At 38.0% G+C, this 18,982-nt stretch overlaps 1 protein-coding gene across 3 annotated transcripts in view; it reads left to right on the top strand.

Moving 5' to 3' along the window:
- Window positions 1-15,781, top strand: part of LOC119340679 (GDSL esterase/lipase At3g43570-like) — a 26,470-nt gene extending 10,689 nt beyond the window's left edge. The window contains exons 4-5 of one of the 3 annotated variants that reach the window (XM_037612601.1): window positions 688-940; window positions 15,475-15,781. In XM_037612601.1, coding sequence (XP_037468498.1) covers window positions 688-940; window positions 15,475-15,662 — 441 coding nt within the window. In that variant the 3' untranslated portion in view covers window positions 15,663-15,781. The remainder of the gene's footprint in view (window positions 1-687; window positions 941-15,474) is intronic. The other 2 variants (XM_037612602.1, XM_037612603.1) reach the window with 2 other exon arrangements.
- The last annotated feature ends 3,201 nt before the right edge of the window (window positions 15,782-18,982 follow it).

Here is an 18,982-nt window from a genome sequence, read left to right as displayed (position 1 = left end):
TAAGTCTAACATTCTCTTCTATATTGAAATTAAATGATATTGGTGCAAAGAGGATTGGATTCTTCGGCATTCCGCCAATTGGATGTTGTCCTTCCCTATTAGCTTTAGTAACTAATTGCATGCATGCCTCCTCCAGTCCGTACCCACTTCCCATCTTCCGCACCACAATGTGATTTTTTCTCTAACTCCCTTTCAACTGGAAAGTGAGGGCACATATGATGAACTTAGGTAATTTTTATTTAGGAATGTCATGGTTATTTGGACCTGGAAATAACAAATAGTATGGTACTTCAAGGTACATTCCAAGTAAATAATATGTCTGTTTGCTAATCAATGTTTCTAACACATCTACCCTGACGGATTGAATGCATATCACACGGTCATTTACTTCATGTTGCTTAGAGCTTTTAGTTTCTACAAAAATCCGATGCAACGTGTGGGGTGTCATCTAGTATATATAATTTATGTATTTGTGAATTTACTAGATTTTTGAGTAACATTGAATTCTTTGAGAAATTGTTTCAGCATATATAGGAATGTTTTATAATTATTACCTTATAAGGGTTTCATAAATGATTTACACGTGCCTACTTGCATTTTCATTGTTCCTATATTTTCCATTGATTTAAATTCTACTGGGTCACCTATATTTAAGAGGAAATTAGTCTGACATTCTCTTCTATATAGAAATTAAATGATTTTGGTGCAAAGAGGATTGGATTCTTCGGCATTCCGCCAATTGGATGTTGTCCGTCCCAAAGAAAACATGGATCAAGAGAATGTGACACGCTTCAGAATCAAGCAGCAGAATTATTCAATTCTGGAATAGAAAAGGAAATTGAACGATTAAATGCAGAACGAAATGTTCATGATTCAAGGTTTGCTTATCTTGATATATACTACAACCTTCTTGATCTCATTAAACAACATGATTTTTATGGTGAGTGTACACTATTCCCTCAGTTGTTACTATTTTAGAGTATTGATGTCTTAGAACCATATTAGTAGAAAGACAGCGACACATTAACCTCTTAAATTTTTTAAACTGAAAAACACTACCACAACACTAGATCCTCGACATTCACATTGGCCGGGAAAACAACTTTCACATAGAGTAAGTCGGTAGGTGAAGGGTTCTGCCGACCGACCCATACTGTTAGTGAAAGTAAAGTCGGGAAAGGTCTTTCCCAACCGACATTTCTTTACTGACCGGCAATTTTTCATTGGTGTATCAGGTTTCCCGACCAATATATTTTTGGCGATGGACATTAGTTTCAACCATTTGTCGATCGACAATCCGACAACATAACCTTGACCAACCAACCTTCTATTGTCTAGTTGTGAGATTTTCCTGGATGACTGTGTGACAGCGATTTCTTTGCCAACAAACATTGACCTTCACAGGCAAATATAACATTAAATTTACATCTAGATATTTGGTAATGGCCACACTGACCAAGCAACCATGAAATTTTATGCCAAAATAGTATGGATTCAAAATATCAATATGCATATCCTCCAAAATATTAAACCACAACCGAATGATAATGGGCATACATTAATTCTCACACATATTGTTCATCTGTTTCTCCACATGTTCACCACATACGTCAGGTTTACAAAATGATAGGCAAAATATGCATGCCCAATGAGATAGAATTTCTCCATTACACAAACCATCCAGATGATACCAAAAATGATGGGTAGCTCCTCGTGCTCGCAGATCATAATACACGTCACTTTCAATCTTGTTCCAGTTTATGGATGATGAAGACACTATTGAATATATCTTCCAGTTTCATTTTAGGAGTTATAGTTCCAACAATAAAAAGTGATTTAGGAGCACATATGTTGCACTAGAGCCCTTAATCCCATATAGTACAACGGTACAAAAGAGGGAGGATGGAAGATGAACGAATACACTAGAAAAGATCAAGAATAATGGTCTCTATTGCTATTCACAACACAAAGCAAGTCAAACACCTGGTAAAAGAACAACTATAGTATATGTTTATCAACCAAACCAAACTAATTTAGAATTATAACAAGATCACAACAAAGCACACCGCACATAATCATGTCACATTTTTCTAATAATTACACATAATCATGTCACATTGTCTACAAATCTAGTGCAAGGTGGAGGCGGTGGAGATTCTCCTTTGACAAGCATCATATTGGATCAAATTCATTAGCAAACATACACCACGACAGTAAAGCAAAATGTTAAAATATTAAGTAAGGAGGTTAATTTTATGAGTGCATTTAGTAGCCACTTAGATACTATTTAAGCTCTGGGAACCCCTAGCTTTCTCTTACTTGTTAATAAGATAATCATGGTACCATGCCTTAGTGGGTTTGGTACGCATAGACAAAATTCCGTAGCTAATTGATAGAAATACCTTAGTGCCAGGATAAGTAAGATAATGCGGGCTTGTAGGGCTTCATTTGGGAAACTAGGCGATTTCCCCACATGTTGTGGCAGGAACTTGAGATTAATTTGAAATGTATTATAAATGAAGGAAATGATCTAAATCAAGAGTTGTTGTTTTTAACGTAGAAATATTGCATACTTGCACTATGTGTGAACAAAGAGTATGCATGTGATCTGCATGGGGTCGTAAACTAGTGTTAGTGGATGCTGGCATGGCATACTTGTGAGATGGAAGGACGCATGTTCAGAGAACTAGACTTAATGGGGATCAACTATTATAGTAGATTAATAACTAAACAACATCGCACAACAAATAATACAAGCTAAGTGCTGAAAACAAATAGGTTGGTGATTACTTTGCTAGATGCCCATGCAATGGACTTTGTGACAACATCACTGAAATATCATAAACCATCATATTGATAAGTCTGCATGGCGTCCCTTATGATTGCAACATTGACAAGAACCTCATAAATCCCCAGACCTAGGGACTCCCTGCCCACAATAGTTTCTTCGTTGATCGGGAGAATTCTTTCCTTAGCAACATGAGTTTCAGGACATGTACATGCATATATAAGAACATCCATACCAATTTGACAAATGATTACTTCAAAAACATGAAAAAAAAATATAGGTCAGAATGAGAAGATTACAATGCTTTCATCTAGGTGGGTAGAGGAGCTTTTGCAGGGAGCTTTACAAAAATTGTTCAATGAACATATACCCCTTCGTTAGCATCTTCTTTGGCATATTCTTCTTCCTTGGGTTCAACTCTTGAGTCATGTAAAGCAACAATATATAAATAGCCTCATTCATGGATGATGAACCATTAATTAAATGAACAAAAGTCGCAACACTTCATTACTTGCCAAGAATTAGAACATATACCCCTTTGTTATTTCCTTCATCTAAAGTTTGTCTTAGAACATGTACAATTGGTAGCTTTCGTGGTTTAATAGAATTACAATTTGTAACAAAGTTTTAGTTTTTTACTTGCTTGGTGCCTTCCCAGAAAATAGTTTGATGCTTAGGAGTAGGTCAACATTTCCCTTATATTGACATAACTGTGACTAGGACTACTATCGTCAGTAAATGCACATGCATGAGCAATTTTACTACTAGTGCTAGCTTATTGGCTAAACCCCAACCTTATCTAACAAATTGTACTCTAGATATACAAGTTGCACTCTTTGATGGCAGTGATCGGATAGCAATATTATACTAACATACAAATGCAGAAAAAAGTAATTACAAGGAAGAATACAACTATGAAGTACAATTATATGCTACAAGTAATTATCTGTTTCTAGGGAGCTATTTCTTAGTTTTTTTCTTTTCTTTTTTTGAAAAGGAGTTTCAAACCCCTGGCCTCTACATACAAGTAAATATATGCTACATCCAAGGATCTTTTTTTGAAAAGGAGTTTCAAACCCCTGGCATCTGTCTCTTAGAAAAGAATAATGGTTTGTCCAGAATTTCGTATCTGGGCCACGTGCGCTCTGGCCCAGTGAAACCTGCCCACTTAATTTACTACCCACGTAGTGGGAAAACACTATTTGCCGCACTGTGCGCCATATAGTCATGGCTTCGCATAGGGCACCCAAGACTAGGCCGACCCATTTTATTTTTTTTCTTTACTTATTATTTTCCTTTTTATTTCAACTTTTTTTGTAAATACAAAATATTCAGAATTTCAATTTTGGTTCAATTTCTGAAAACTTTTCAGATATTTGAAACAAATACTTTTTGGAATTATTATTTATGAATTTTATTTTTCTTGCTCCAAAAGTTGTTCAAAATTCGAAAATTATAGTTTTTTTTCTAAATTTGCTTGAGATTTAAAAAAACAATTGCATTTAAAAAATGTTAAAAATTTGAAAAATATTCATGTTTTACTGAAATATTCACAAATTGGAAATATTGTTCGCGTTTGAAAAACCCATTTTCTAAAATTGTTCTGAATGTTGAAAACATGTTCGTGATTTTTTTTAAATCACCAATTGAAAAAATATTAGTGATTTTATAAAAGGTTCATGTTTTCCAAAAAAAGTTTGTAAATTTCAAAAAAATTATGTGTTTAATATTATCTCTCCCGTTGCAATGCACGGGCATATGTGCTAGTAAAATAAAAGTATAAAATTGCAGCACGGTATTTTCGAATTTTACAATATGATTAAAGTAGACCCCGGGGCCATAATTTTCACTAGAAGCTTCTCTCTCGAATACATAGCATACGGTGGCTAGACAAATTACTGTTGGGCAATTGATAGAAAAGCGCATAGCTATGACGTATTCATGGCAATGATCATAGATATAGGCATCATGCGTGACAAGTAGACCAACTCCTACCTGCATCTACTACCATTACTCCACCAATCAACCGCTATCCAGCATGCATCTATGGTATTAATTTTATGACAAACAGAGTAATTAAAGCTTTGAGCAAGATGACATGATGTAGACAAACTAACCCCAATCAATATGAATAAACCCCGTCGTTTTATCCTTAGTGGCAACAATAAAATACGTGCCTTACTACCTCTTCGGTCACTGGGTGAGGACACCGTAAGATTGAACCCACTACAAAGCACCTCTCGTACTGAAGATAAATCTATCTAGTTTGGCAAACCAAATGGATAGATCGGAGAGAAATACAAAGCTATCATAATCATGCATAATAAAGTTCAGAAAAGACTCAATTACTTTCAATGAATAATCTGATCATAAACCCACAATTCATCGGATCCCAACAAACACACCACAAAAGAAGATTGCATCGGATAGAACTCCAAGAAGATCGAGGAGAACATTGTATTGAAGATCAAAGAGAGAGAAGAAGCGATCTTAGATACTATCTATGGACCCATAGTTCTGTGGTGAACTACTCACGCATCATCGGAAGGCAGCAAGGATGATGTAGAAGCACTTTGTGATTGATTCCCCCTCCGAGAGAGTACTGGAAAAGGCCTCCAGATGGGATCACGAAAGAGCATAAGCTTACGGTGGCAAAAAAAGTGTTTCGGGTGGCTCCCTGGGGGTTTCTCAATATTTAGAATTTATAGAAGTGGAATTAGGTCAAACGGAGCCTCGTGGGGCCCAGAAGGTAATAGGGTGCCCCCTGGGCGCCCCATGTTGCCTTGTTATCTCCTCGTTTGTCCTCTGAACTCCTACCGAAGCTTCTAGGGTATCTTATGTCCATAAAAATCATCAAAAAGTTTCATAGCATTTGGATTCCATTTGGTACTGATTTTCTGGAAAACCAAAACAAGCTGAACACAACAACTGGCACTAGGCACTCAATTAATAGTTAGTTCCCAAAATGATATAAAATAGCATAAATGCATATAAAGTATCTAGGGTTGATAGTATAATAGCATGAAATAATCAAAAATTATAGATACATTGGGGATGTATCAGCACCCCAAGCTTAATTCATGCTCGTCCTCGGGTGGTAAATGAAGGGCCATATAATCTTGGTCATATAATCTAATCATGGCAAAAATATTAATCTAATCATGGCATGAATATTAAGATACAATTGATTCAAGGCAATAGTCTATCATTTGATATAAAGACATCAATACTCAGGCATACTAACAAACAATCATGCCCTTCAAAATAAAGAATGGTAAAGAATGTCATCCCTAGAAAATCATATAGCCCATCATGTTTAGTCTACCTAGCATAAAGATATTAATCATGAACTACCCAGATGACAAGCCAAGCAATTGGATCATACTTTTAACGTGCTTCAACATTTTCAACCCCACGCAATAAATGAGCGTGAGCCATGGATATAACACTATAGATGGAATAGAATGCGGTGATAGAGATCAATAAGGAGAAGTCAAAAAAGGGAAGAAAAGTCTCACATCGACGCGGTTAATCAATGGGCTATCGAGATGCCCATCAATCGATATCAATGCGAGGAGTAGGGATTGCCATGCAATAGATGCACTAAGAGCTATAAGCGTATGAAAGCTCAATGGAAACTAAGTGGGTGTGCCCAACTTGCTTGCTCATGAAGACCTCAACATTTGAGGAAGCCCATCATCAGAATATATAAGCCAATTTCTATAACGTTAAATTCCCACTAGTATATGAAGGTGACAACTCGGGAGACTCTCTGTATGAAAAACATGGTGCTACTGTGAAGCACAAGTGTGGAAAAGGATAGTAGCGTTGCCCCTTCTCACTTTCTCTCTCATTTTTTTGTTGGGCTCTTTTTGGCCTCTCTTTTTTTGTCCGGATTCTCATCCCGACTTGTGGGCGAATCATAGTCTCCATCGTCCTTTCCTCACTAGGACTATGCTCTAGTAATTATGATCATCACACTTTTATTTACTTACAACTCGATAAAACTGAGAATATGACTCTATATGAATACCTCTGACAGTGTACCAGGATGTGCAATGATCTAGCATAACATGTATAACAATGAAGAACGGTGGCTGAGCCAAAAAATACCATGTCAGCTATATGTCATGCAAAGCGATATGACAATGAACATGTATGTCATGAAAAATGGAATGGTGGAAGTTGCATGGCAATATATCTCGAAATGGCTATGGAAATGTCATAATAGGTAGGTACGGTGGCTGTTATGAGGAAGATATAAGGAGGCTTATGTGTGATAGAGTGTATCATTTCATGGGATTTGGATGCTCCTATGAAGTTTGCATCAACTCTCGAGGTGAGAAAGGGCAATGCACGGTACGAGGCTAGCAAATTGCGGAAAGGTAAGAGTGTGTATAATCCATGGACTCACATTAGTCATAAAGAGCTCACATACTTATTGTGAAAGTTTATTAGCCCTCAAATAAGAGTACTACTCGCATGCCCCTAGGAGGATAGATTGAGAGGAAATGAACATCGCTCATCCCCGGTCGCCACTCATAAGGTAGCCACTCAATAATAAATCATGCTCCAACTTCGTCGCAAAACTAGAGGCTATATGTGCATGCTTCGGGAATCACAAACTTCAACATAAATGTTTTTACCAAACCATAATCATCCACTAGTACACCCACATATTACCGTCTTAATATCACAAAACTATTGCAGGAAATCAAACATATCATATTCAGTGATCTATATGAAAGTTTTTATTATATCCCCCTTGAATACCTATCCTTTACGGACTAGTCTTATAACCCGTGAAAATTTCCATTACTATTTATTAAACTCTAAAAAAGATTTAAGTGAAGCATGAGACTGCAAGTATTTCTATAAAATATAACAACTGCTGTGCTCTAAAAGATATAAGTGAAGCACTAGAGCAACTGCCTAGCTCAAAAGATATAAGTCAAGCACATAGAGTATTCTAATGAATCGCGTATAAGCGTGTGTCACTCTCAAAAGCTGTGTCCAAAAAACAATGATTGTAGCAACTAAAAAAAACAAAAACTACTATAGCACAAGACGCTCCAAGCAAAACTCATATCCTGTGATGAATAAAAATGTAGCTCCAAGTAACATACTGATAGATTGTAGACGGAACAGAGGATGTCATCCGGGGCATCCCCAAGCTTAGATGCTTGGGTCTTCCTTGAACATTACCTTGGGGTGACTTGGGCGTCCCCAAGCTTAGGGTCTTGCCGCTCCTTATTCCTTCATCCTTCGTGATCTCACCCAAAACTTGAAAACTTCAGCACACAAATCTCAACCGAAACCTCATGAGATCCGTTGGTATAATAAGCAAATCATAAACTTTAGGTACATTTATGAACCCATTCATATTTTAATATTGCATAATACCTACTTTATTATAACTTCTACATGACTTATACCCCACGATCTAATCCATAGCATCATAAAAACAAGTGAACAATGCAATAAAAAATAGAGTTTGTCTAAAATAGAACAGTATGTAATGATCTGAACAAATACCATACTTATGTAACTCTATGTTTTAAAAAAATAAGAAAATGTAGGAAATTGGTATATTAATCATGTGTAAAAAATTCAGATCAAAAGCATGTTCAAGTGATTTTTAGAAATTCCTGGACTGAGAGCAAAAGTTTCTATTTTCTCACAGAATCAAGTCAACTATTATCCAAATCATCCCAAAGGCTTTACTTGGCACAAACACTAATTAAAACATAAAAACACAATCATACCAGTAGCAAAAATTGTGTCAACACACCAAAACATAAAGTAAAAGAAAAAAATTAAGATAACTATTGGGTTGCCTCCCAACACGCGCTATTGTTTTACGCCCCTAGCTAGGTGTAAGGCATTGTTTCAAGTATTGTCATCTTTCATATTAATTCCATAGGTAGCCCTCATAACATATTCATATGGTGGTTTAATTCTCTTTTTAGGGAAGTGTTCCATTTCTTTCTTTAATGGAAATTAGAACCTTATGTTTCCTTCTTTCATATCAATAATAGCACCTATATATGGTTCGTACGAAAGGCCTACCAAGTATTATAGGACAAGACGGGTTGCATTCAATATCAAGCACAATGAAATCCACGGGCACATAATTTCTATTAGCGAGTATGATCACCTCTTTATTCTACCCAATGGTTTCTTAATAGTTCAATTTGCCAAGTGCAAATTAAGGGAACATGCATCCATATCGGTGAGACCTAGCACATCACATAAAGATTTTGGTATAGTAGAGATGCTAGCACCTAGATCACGGAAAGCATTAAATTCATAATCTTTAATTTTTACTTTAATAGTAGGTTCCCATTCATCATGCAATTTCCTAGGTATTGAAACCTCCGGCTCTAGCTTTTCTTCATGAGATTTTATCATAGCTTCTACAATATGTTTAGTGAAAGCTTTATTTTGTCCGTAAGCATTAGGTGAATTTATCATGGATTGCAACAAGGAAATACATTCAACCAAAGAACAATTATCATAATTAAAGTCCTTGTAATCCAAAGTAGTGGGCACATCACTATTTAAAGTCTTGACCTCTCCAAACCCACTTTTATCATTAAGATCATCACCCGATGCCTTCTAGCTAAAGTTGACTCATCTCCAGTCCCTTTTTCATCAAGTTTTATATTACTAAAGAAAGATTCAATAGGTGACACCAATCATTTTAATATCTTCATCATGATTACGATAAAAACCGGGTGGAATAGCTTTTTCTAGGAATTCTTTCTTAGCTCTCAACCTAGTGGTTCTCTATTTACTTTCATTAATGGAGACATAGATAGATTTAATAGACTCATTAATATCATTCTTGGGTGGAAATTTTTTAATTTTAAGAGTTTCCACATCATGAGCAATCATATCCATGTTTCTAAACATATCATCAACTTTATTCAAATTTTCTTCTACCATAGCATTGAAAATCTTTTGAGAACTAATGAATTCTTTAATGTTGTTCTCATGATTAGTAGGTATCCTATTATTTTGTTGTAATAATTTCCATAGCAATTACCATAATCATTAGAGGAATTTCCGGGATACGGTTTAGGACTAAAATTGGCTCTATAAGCATTGTTGTTGAAATTATTTCTAGAGACAAAATTCACATCAATAGCCTCATTATTTTTCTCAATCAAAGTAGATAGTGGCACACCATTAGGATCAACATGAGTATTTTTACTAGAAAGCATTTTCATAAGAGCATCCATTTTAACACCGAACGTAGAGACTTCTTCAACAGAATTTACCTTCTTACCAATTGGAGCTCATTTGGTGTGCCATTGAGAGTAATTTGTCATAATATTATCAATGAGTTCTGTAGATTCTCCTAATGTGATTTCCATAAAAGTACCACCTGCAGCAGAGTCTAGAAGATTTCTAGAAACAAATTTTAGTCCTACATAATTTTTTTGTATAATCATCCATAGGCTTAAACCATGAGTAGGACAATTTCTAATCACTAATTTCATTCTCTCCCAAGATTGTGCAACATGTTCATGCTCAGGTTGCCTAAAATTCTTGGTTTGATTTCTAAGAGAAATAATCTTAGCGGGAAAAGCATACTTACACTTATCCCAAGAATCAATACTATTTCAAGGAAAGGATAAAAACCAAGTTTTAGCACGATCTCTTAGCGAGAAAGGAAATAATTTCAACTTAATATCATTATCCACACTTTTTTATTGTGCATATCACATAATTCAATGAAAGTATTAAGATGGATGCAGCATCCATATTAGGATTTCCAGAAAATTGTTCTTTCATAACAAGATTTAGCAAAATAGCATTAATATCATAAGACTCCATACTAGTAGCTGGAGGAGCGATTGGAGTACTAATAAAATCAATATTATTAGTGTTTGAAAAATCACACAACTTGGTGTTTTCTTGAGACGTAGCGACAAAGCTAGCAAATGAGCGAAGCAACAAAATAAAATATTTTTTGTGTTTTTGTTTTTATGAGAAGTGGGGGAGATGAAAAAGAGAGGCAAATAAAAAGTAGAGCAAGTAGATGATAGTTTGTGTGAAGGTACTTGATAGGTTTTGATGATGTCTCCCCGGCAATGGCGCCATAAATTCTTCCTGCTACTTGTGAGCTCCGTTGGGATTTTCCCCAAAGAGGAGAGGAGATGCAGTATAGTAGAGATAAGTATTTCCCTCAGTGAGAAGCAAGGTTTATCGACCCAATAGGAGAATCATGGAAAGCCTCGTGAACAACACATGCACACACAGAAGCAAATACTCTCACCCAAGGCAGGCAAGAGGGTTGTCAATCCCCTTGAACTTGTCACTTGCAAGGATCAAATCTTGTATATGTAGATAGATAAATTGCAAAATAAAATAAAACTAAATAAATCTCAGCAAGGTATTTTTGGATTTTATAATATGATTAAAGTAGACCCGGGGGCATAGTTTTCAATAGAGGCTTCTCTCTCAAACACATAGCATACGGTCGGTAGACAAATTACTGTTGGGCAATTGATAGAAAAGCGCATAGTTATGACGATCCATGGCAATGGTCATACATATAGGCATCACGTCCGTGACAAGTAGACCGACTCTTTCCTGCATCTACTACATTTACTCCACTAATCGACCGCTATCTATCATGCATCTATGGTATTAAGTTCATGACAAACAGAGTAACGCTTTAATCAAGATGACATGATGTAGACAAAGTAAACCCAATAAATATGAATAAACCCCGTTGTTTTATCCTTAGTAACAACAATACAATACATGCCTCGCTACCCCTTTTGTAATTGGGTGAGGACACCACAAGATTGAACCCACAACAAGGCACCTCTCCCACTAAAGGTACATCAATCTAGTTGGCCAAACCAACCAGATAGGTCGGAGAGAAATACAAAGCTACAACAATCATGCATAATAAAGTTCGGAAAAGACTCAGTTACTTTCAATGAATAATCTGATCATAAACCCATAATTCATCGAATCCCAACAAACAAACCGCATAAGAAGATTACATCGGATAGAACTCCAAGAAGATCAAGGAGAACATTGTATCGAAGATCAAAGAGAGAGAAGAAGCCATCTAGATACTAGCTATGGACCCGTAGGTATGTGGTGAACTACACACGCATCATCGGAAGACAACAAGGATGATGTAGAAGCACTCCGTGATCGATTCCCCCTTCGGCAGAGTATCGGAAAAGGCCTCCAGATGGGATCGCAGAAGAACAGAAGCTTGCGGTGGCAGAAAAAGTGTTTCAGGTGGCTCCGTGGGGGTTTCCCAATATTTGAGAATTTATAGAAGTGGAATTAGATCATACGGAGCCTTGTGGGGCTCACCAGGTAACAGGGCACGCCCTGTTGTCTTGTCGTTTCCTTGTTTGTCCTCTGGACTCCTCCCAAAGCTTCTAGGGTCTCTTATGTCCAGAAAAATCGTCAAAAGTTTTGTAACGTTTGGACTCCATTGGTACTGATTTTTTGGAAAACAAGAACACGCAAAAAATGACAACTGGCACTAGGCACTAGGTTAATAGGTTAGTTCCCAAAAATGATATAAAATAGCATGAAAATGCATATAAAGTATCCAAGATTGATAATATAATAGCATGAAACAATTAAAAATTATAGATACGTTGGAGACGTATCACTCCACCTCTGGACCCCTTTAGCTAGCACATGCTCCAAGTATGATGTCTCCATGAGGGTGAGCAGAGCCAGACGCCACCATCGCCTGATCCGGAAGGCTGAGATCAAGGGTATACCTCGAAGCAAATGAACCTTCCAGCCAAGTCCCCGTGGTGGTCGAACACCTCCACGCCTCTGAGATCCCATTGGTGAAGCTCCAAAATAGTGCCTCGAAGGAGGTAAACGACACCACATGCCACCACCGTCCAGTCTGGCAAGCCAAACCTGAGGTTTCCCTTGGAGCTTGACGAGACCACGACCATGAAGATGCCCTCCAAGGAGGTTAGTGGCGCCCACAAACATCATCTACAGTGATGGATCCATGCAAGGGATCTTTGAGCATCTTAGTTACAAGCAGTGTAGGATAATAATTGAATGCTTCATGCATTTTCCCGAAACTAAACCTCGACAGCCAGCTAATCTATCACACACACTCAGCTAATGCAAGAATAACTAAGTTATGAGTTTTTAATCTCATTTTCTCTATACTTCAACCCATACTCACCCTAGTCTCTTAAGATTGTGAATGGTACAAAAACAACACACATATTTTGACCTCCGCATAGGAGATTGTCGGGACTCGGAGTAGGAAAACTCACTGGAGTGTAGTTGCATGTAAAGTGGATGGTATTTTAAAGATGAATTTCCGGCATGTGGCCTTATACGGAACTGTTGAAGAGGTTGGATGGCGTGGAGGCGGCGATGGATAAGCAAGATGGCACATGAAGAGCTCCGCCAAGGCTGACACAGTCTTTTAGTACAAGTTTAGCCTAGTCTTCCATGAGATCTAACTGATGCTAGGATGACGACAAGGTACCAGATCTTGGTGATAGGGTGGGAAAGGAGAATCTAGGCGGAGGGGAGGGTTCGAGCTCGTGGGGTGGCAGCAGGGTGTGAGGATAATGGTGTGACGTAGAGGTTGGCTGGAGAGAATTGTAAGGGCACCTTGAAAGCTATCAAACGACAAGAGTTGCACATGAGGGCGAGATGTGTCCAATCATATGTCTACGGACATGTACAGATGTGTCTGCGGACATTTGGGGGCATCAATGTGCCCTTTGACATCCATTTTAGATAGCGAATGTTTCCCTTTCTTTACCCGAGGAGTGCCCTGAATTATCAACCCCGCGAGAGGATGTGCACTACGACATAGGCTCTACCAAGTCTTTGCGAGAGAATGAAATTTTAGTTTTGTAAACGGACCTTAATAACCTTAGGGGTGTAAGCACTTAGAATTAAAACAGGTGTGGGTATGAGGACTTGATTTTTACAACCATATATTTCCCCTAGGAACCACCATGATCTTAATTTGTCCTGACACTCATTAAGATGTAAGTACAACAAGATGAAGTTGGGGATGTGTCCAAATTACATCCTGACCGTCCTATGACCTGCATCAAGAGTCAGTTTCCCAACCGTGGGCCCTTACCATCGCACGGGGTTTCCTTGGTTATTAAGAAGCTCTGGTGGTTAAGAATATAATTTGGACAAAAGCATTGGGTATTTAATCACTATAATTCATGTATCCCCAAGGATTGGATTTCCGCTACAGTACTAAATCTTTCTATCACTGGTTTTCAGAATAGCATTCCGCATCCTCCCTGCTCCTAACCTCCTCCTTCATTGATCTCCAAGATCTTGGGTACCAACAGGGTCATAGAACGAGAAAGAGACACGAGACAAGTACATAGTAATTCTAACACATACATGGCATTAATTCAAAGTCATTCCATCGATCCCTCATAAAAATTCATAAGGTTGCATGGCTATGCCTCAACCTATTGCCTTACCGAATTACCCACACATGGTGATCGGATCGCAAGAAGAAATCATTGGAGAAGACATAAAGATGAATGCTTTATTGAGAATATGTCTTATAATGGTTGCCGAATGTGACACATGATTACAATTATGGCTAAATTGGAGGAGAGTTGCTGCAGTTATGGCGATGGTGATGGTGATGGTGGTGGTTATAGAGATGAGATGGAAAATGGCGGCGCCAAGGGTTAGAATATGGCTTCCGGTTCGCGAATGGTCTTCTCGATGCTCCTTTGTTACGATTCTGGTGTTGGCCCCTTTATAATAGTTTGAGGGTAGGACCTTACAAAACCACTAGCGTGTCATATGACTGTTGGTACTAGCGTGTACCAGATGTCGTCTTGCACTTCGACTTGATCATTGCGCCTCCAATTGCCTTCCTTCTTTCTCCATGTTCTTATTTACTTCTAAAATATGATTTACCTCCATATTTGGCCTCTTTCCCCATGAAAACAAATTAAAGAAAGTATTTACGTTCTCTCACATTCATTAGTCATTAGTAGCGATATCAGAGTGATTTTGTTAGATTTTCTATGATTATCCGGTTTAAACAAGGCTGTGATGAGCACAAAAATATCATTGATCGGGCATCCATTTGTTGATTGTCATTGGAGATGCCCTAAGCTTCATGGTGGCAAAATAGTGTGGCGTGAGTGGTGGCTTCATGGTGGAGAATTAGGGATTTTGATGTATTATTGTTGTGGGGAAAGATTAGCAAGCTTCACTGACTGGGCCAAAATTTGGCGTTTAAGTCTCTTACTCTACGTGCATTAGCCCATTTAACCACAAGCGGCTGGTAGGTGTTATTTTCTAACCAAAGTTTCAATTGGTATATAAGCATTCCTGATTGGCCGCTCGATAGCAAATATGTATGCATTCCCGATCGACATTTTGTCAATGTACATAGGTTTTCCTGACCAACTATCGTGAATTTTCTCGTCCAATGGTTGGTCAGTGATATAAACACTTTTCCTAGCACAGGTCAGTAGGGGATACATTACGGTGGTGTGGTTGAACTTCATATGAACTAAAGTAACAGAATTTGCATAGTGGACCATATGATGTATTAAAGAAATCACAATAGTTCATATCTTTGTGCTTAGGAATATGTGATATGGATGTGTTATCATCATAACATTTTAATACTAAATATTTTGAAACTTTCCATTTTGTAGGTTTCAAGGAGGTAACTGAGGGGTGTTGTGGCAGCAATGTGCTAAATGCGGCAATATTCATTCAATACCACCCTGCATGTCCAAACGCTTATGACTATATTTTTTGGGATAGCTTTCATTGTACTGAAAAGGCCTACAACATTGTGATTGATGAGATCTTCCAGCAAAACCTACACTACCTAATGTGAAGACACTCTCATCCTCTCTACCTAAGTTTGAACAAATATAGCAAGTAAAACTTTTCTCCTTCCACAATGTGTGAATGTTGGCACTATGACATATATGAAAGATGCCCCTTTCAATTCTATCTTTGTATCTCCATATAATTTACCCCAAAACGTATTTGTGCAATAAAAATTCCACCAAATTGATCACATTTATATGCATTAATGTGGGTGTCTATGTGCATATTATAGCAATTAAGTTCATACTCGGGATTTGATCAACAAGAGGAGTCAGAGTTGCGAGCGGGAAGCCTTTCTAGTTGTTGTAGAGGAAAATTAAACAAAATGGTAGTGACATCTTCCCATTGTGTTTCCATGTTGTTAGAGTGTCTTAGAAACCCTAACTATAATCTTTTTTCTTGATAAAGTGCACTTCTAATAACTCAAGATGTATCATGAAGCAGATACAAGCATGATGAACAACACCTTTCCGCTACATAACAAAGATGAACACAGCCAACACGAAGAGTATGACAAAGTAAGAATGACATATTGGCAATAATAAAGTCATATGAGATTGAAACTATGCCTATGTCGAAAGAGTTGGTGGACCAATCTGGAGATTATGCCGCCACCCATGTTGGGTAAAAACCTCCATGGCCACCCGCTCCAACCGCATACACACTGCCTTTAGCAGTGGTTAGTACTCTATTTGATGTAGCATAGACCACATATGCATACGAAGAGATTTTTCCATCAAGTAGAATATCATTTCTACATATCCAAAGCGACCATAGTAAGGTAGACGCTCCCATCCTTATTACCGTACTAATTTTTTTTGGTATTCTGTCAATCCAATGAGCATCTATATAGGCAACACTTGTGGAGGGATGCAAAGTGGATGCTATTTGGATGACTAACCACGTAGAACGCACAAACTTGCATGAGAAGAAGAGGTGTTTGATTGTATCGTCGTGACTATAAAAGCAAAAATTTTTGCTTTCTTGCCAGTTGTGGCGAGCGAGGTTGTCTTTAGTTAGCAAAATTCCCCTTCGAAGATACCACATGAAAATCTTAAGTTTAGTGGTATCTTCGATTTCCATATTTATTTTTTATTGTCTGATGGAATCTTTGAGTTGAGATTTCACGGTACATAGACTGGACTACAAAGGGCCCATTAGTAGTAAGATCCAGCTAAACACTTTTCGTCCATGTGTTAGGTAAATCAAATCCAATTGGGGTAGAAGATTTTGCCATGACACAAGAAGGGGGCGATCAAATCCCACCTAAAGGATATATCATGTGGGGAGGAGCTAAGCCCTGTGCAAGAGTATCATTCTTATCATGTACCATGTGGTAAAAGGTCGGGTACTATTTAGGGAGAGTGTTATTTCCAAGCCACTTGTCCTCCTAGGAACGTATCTCAGAGCCATCCTTTACCCCAAAAGATCCAAAGAGGAAATGATGTTTCTTTGCCACCATCAAACTAGCCCGAAAATGCGAGTCTTGTAGGCTTCCAATGTGTGCATGACACAACATTTTAGCCTAGATACTTATTGTGTAGCAAGGTTTGCCAAACGCCGTCATCGGTAAGTAGCTTGACCAACCATTTACTAAGTAAGGCATCATTCTTGACCTCGAGGCCCTGAATGTCTAAACCTCCTTGGTCTTTAGGTCGATAAACCACACTCCCTTTGGTTAGCCTATACCTTTTCTTTTCACTGTCTCCTTGCCAGAATAATCTAGATCAAAAATAATATAGCCTTTGCATGACCCCTTTTGGAAGTTGGAAAAATGAGAGCATATAGAGAACCATGTTTGTGGGAACATAATTGATCAAAACCATCCATCCTCCAATGGAGAGAAACTTGACTTTCCAACTACTTAATATTTCTCTAAGCGCTCTTCGACCTGTTTCCACTCAACATTAGTGAGACGCTGATAATGAATCAGAATTCCTAGATATTTAACCGGGGAATTGTCCTTGTGGACAACCAAATAGTTTGGTGTATTGTGCAGTTACTTCTTTGGTTTCCCCGAAATAGAATAATTCACTTTTATGGGAGTTAATTTTAAGGCTTGACATTTGCTAAAAATCTATAAGTAAGAGTTTCAAATATCTAACCTTATCCACGTCATGTTCCATAAAAGAATCGTATGATCAGCGTGTTAGAAGATAGAGAATTGATGTCTACTACACAACCTTCTTCTTGTAGATGTTGTTGGGCCTGCAAGTGCACAGGTTTGTAGGACAGTAGCAAATTTCCCTCAAGTGAATGACCTAAGGTTTATCAATCCGTGGGAGGCGTAGGATGAAGATGGTCTCTCTCAAACAACCCTGCAACCAAATAACAGAAAGTCTCTTCTGTCCCCAACACACCCAATACAATGGTAAATTGTATAGGTGCACTAGTTCGGCGAAGAGATGGTGATACAAGTGCAATATAGATAGTAGATATAGGTTTTTCTAATCTGAAAATATAAAAACAGCAAGGTAACTAATGTTAAAAGTGAGTGTATACGGTACTGCAATGATAGGAAACAAGGCCTAGGGTTCATACTTTCACTAGTCCAAGTTCTCTCAAAAATAATAACATAGATAGATCATATAACAATCCCTCAACATGCAACAAAGAGTCACTCCAAAGCCACTAATAGCGGAGAACAAACGAAGAGATTATGGTAGGGTACGAAACCACCTCAAAGTTATTCTTTCAGATCGATCTATTAAAGAGTTCGTACTAGAATAACACCTTAAGACACAAATCAACCAAAACCCTAATGTCACCTAGATACTCCATTGTCACCTCAAGTATCCGTGGGCATGATTATATGATATGCATCACACAATCTCAGATTCATCCAACCAACACAAAGTACTTCCAAGAGTGTCCCAAAGTTTCTACCGGAGAGTCAAGAAAACGTGTGCCAACCCCTATGCATAGGTTCATGAGCGGAACCCGCAAGTTGGTCACCAAAACATACATCAAGTGGCACATGATATCCCATTGTCACCACAGATAAACACAGCAAGACATACATCAAGTGTTCTCAAATAAAAGACTCAATCCGATAAGATAACTTCAAGGGGGGAACTCAATTCATCACCAGAGAGTAGAGGGGGAGAAACATCATAAGATCCAACTATAATAGCAAAGCTCGCGATACATAAAGATCGTGCCATAGAGGGAACACGAGAGAGAACACGAGAGAGAGAGAGAGAGAGAGAGAGAGAGAGATCAAACACATAGCTACTGGTACATAACCTCAACCCCGAGGGTGAACTACTCCCTCCTCGTCATGGATAGCGCCGGGATGATGAAGATGGCCACCGGTGATGGGTT

The sequence above is a fragment of the Triticum dicoccoides genome, chromosome 7B, assembly GCF_002162155.2.
Source record: "Triticum dicoccoides isolate Atlit2015 ecotype Zavitan chromosome 7B, WEW_v2.0, whole genome shotgun sequence".
In the NCBI taxonomy this organism is placed as follows: domain Eukaryota; kingdom Viridiplantae; phylum Streptophyta; class Magnoliopsida; order Poales; family Poaceae; genus Triticum; species Triticum dicoccoides.
The sequence above is the reverse complement of the archived record's forward strand: the minus strand, read 5'-3'. Positions and strand labels throughout refer to the sequence as shown.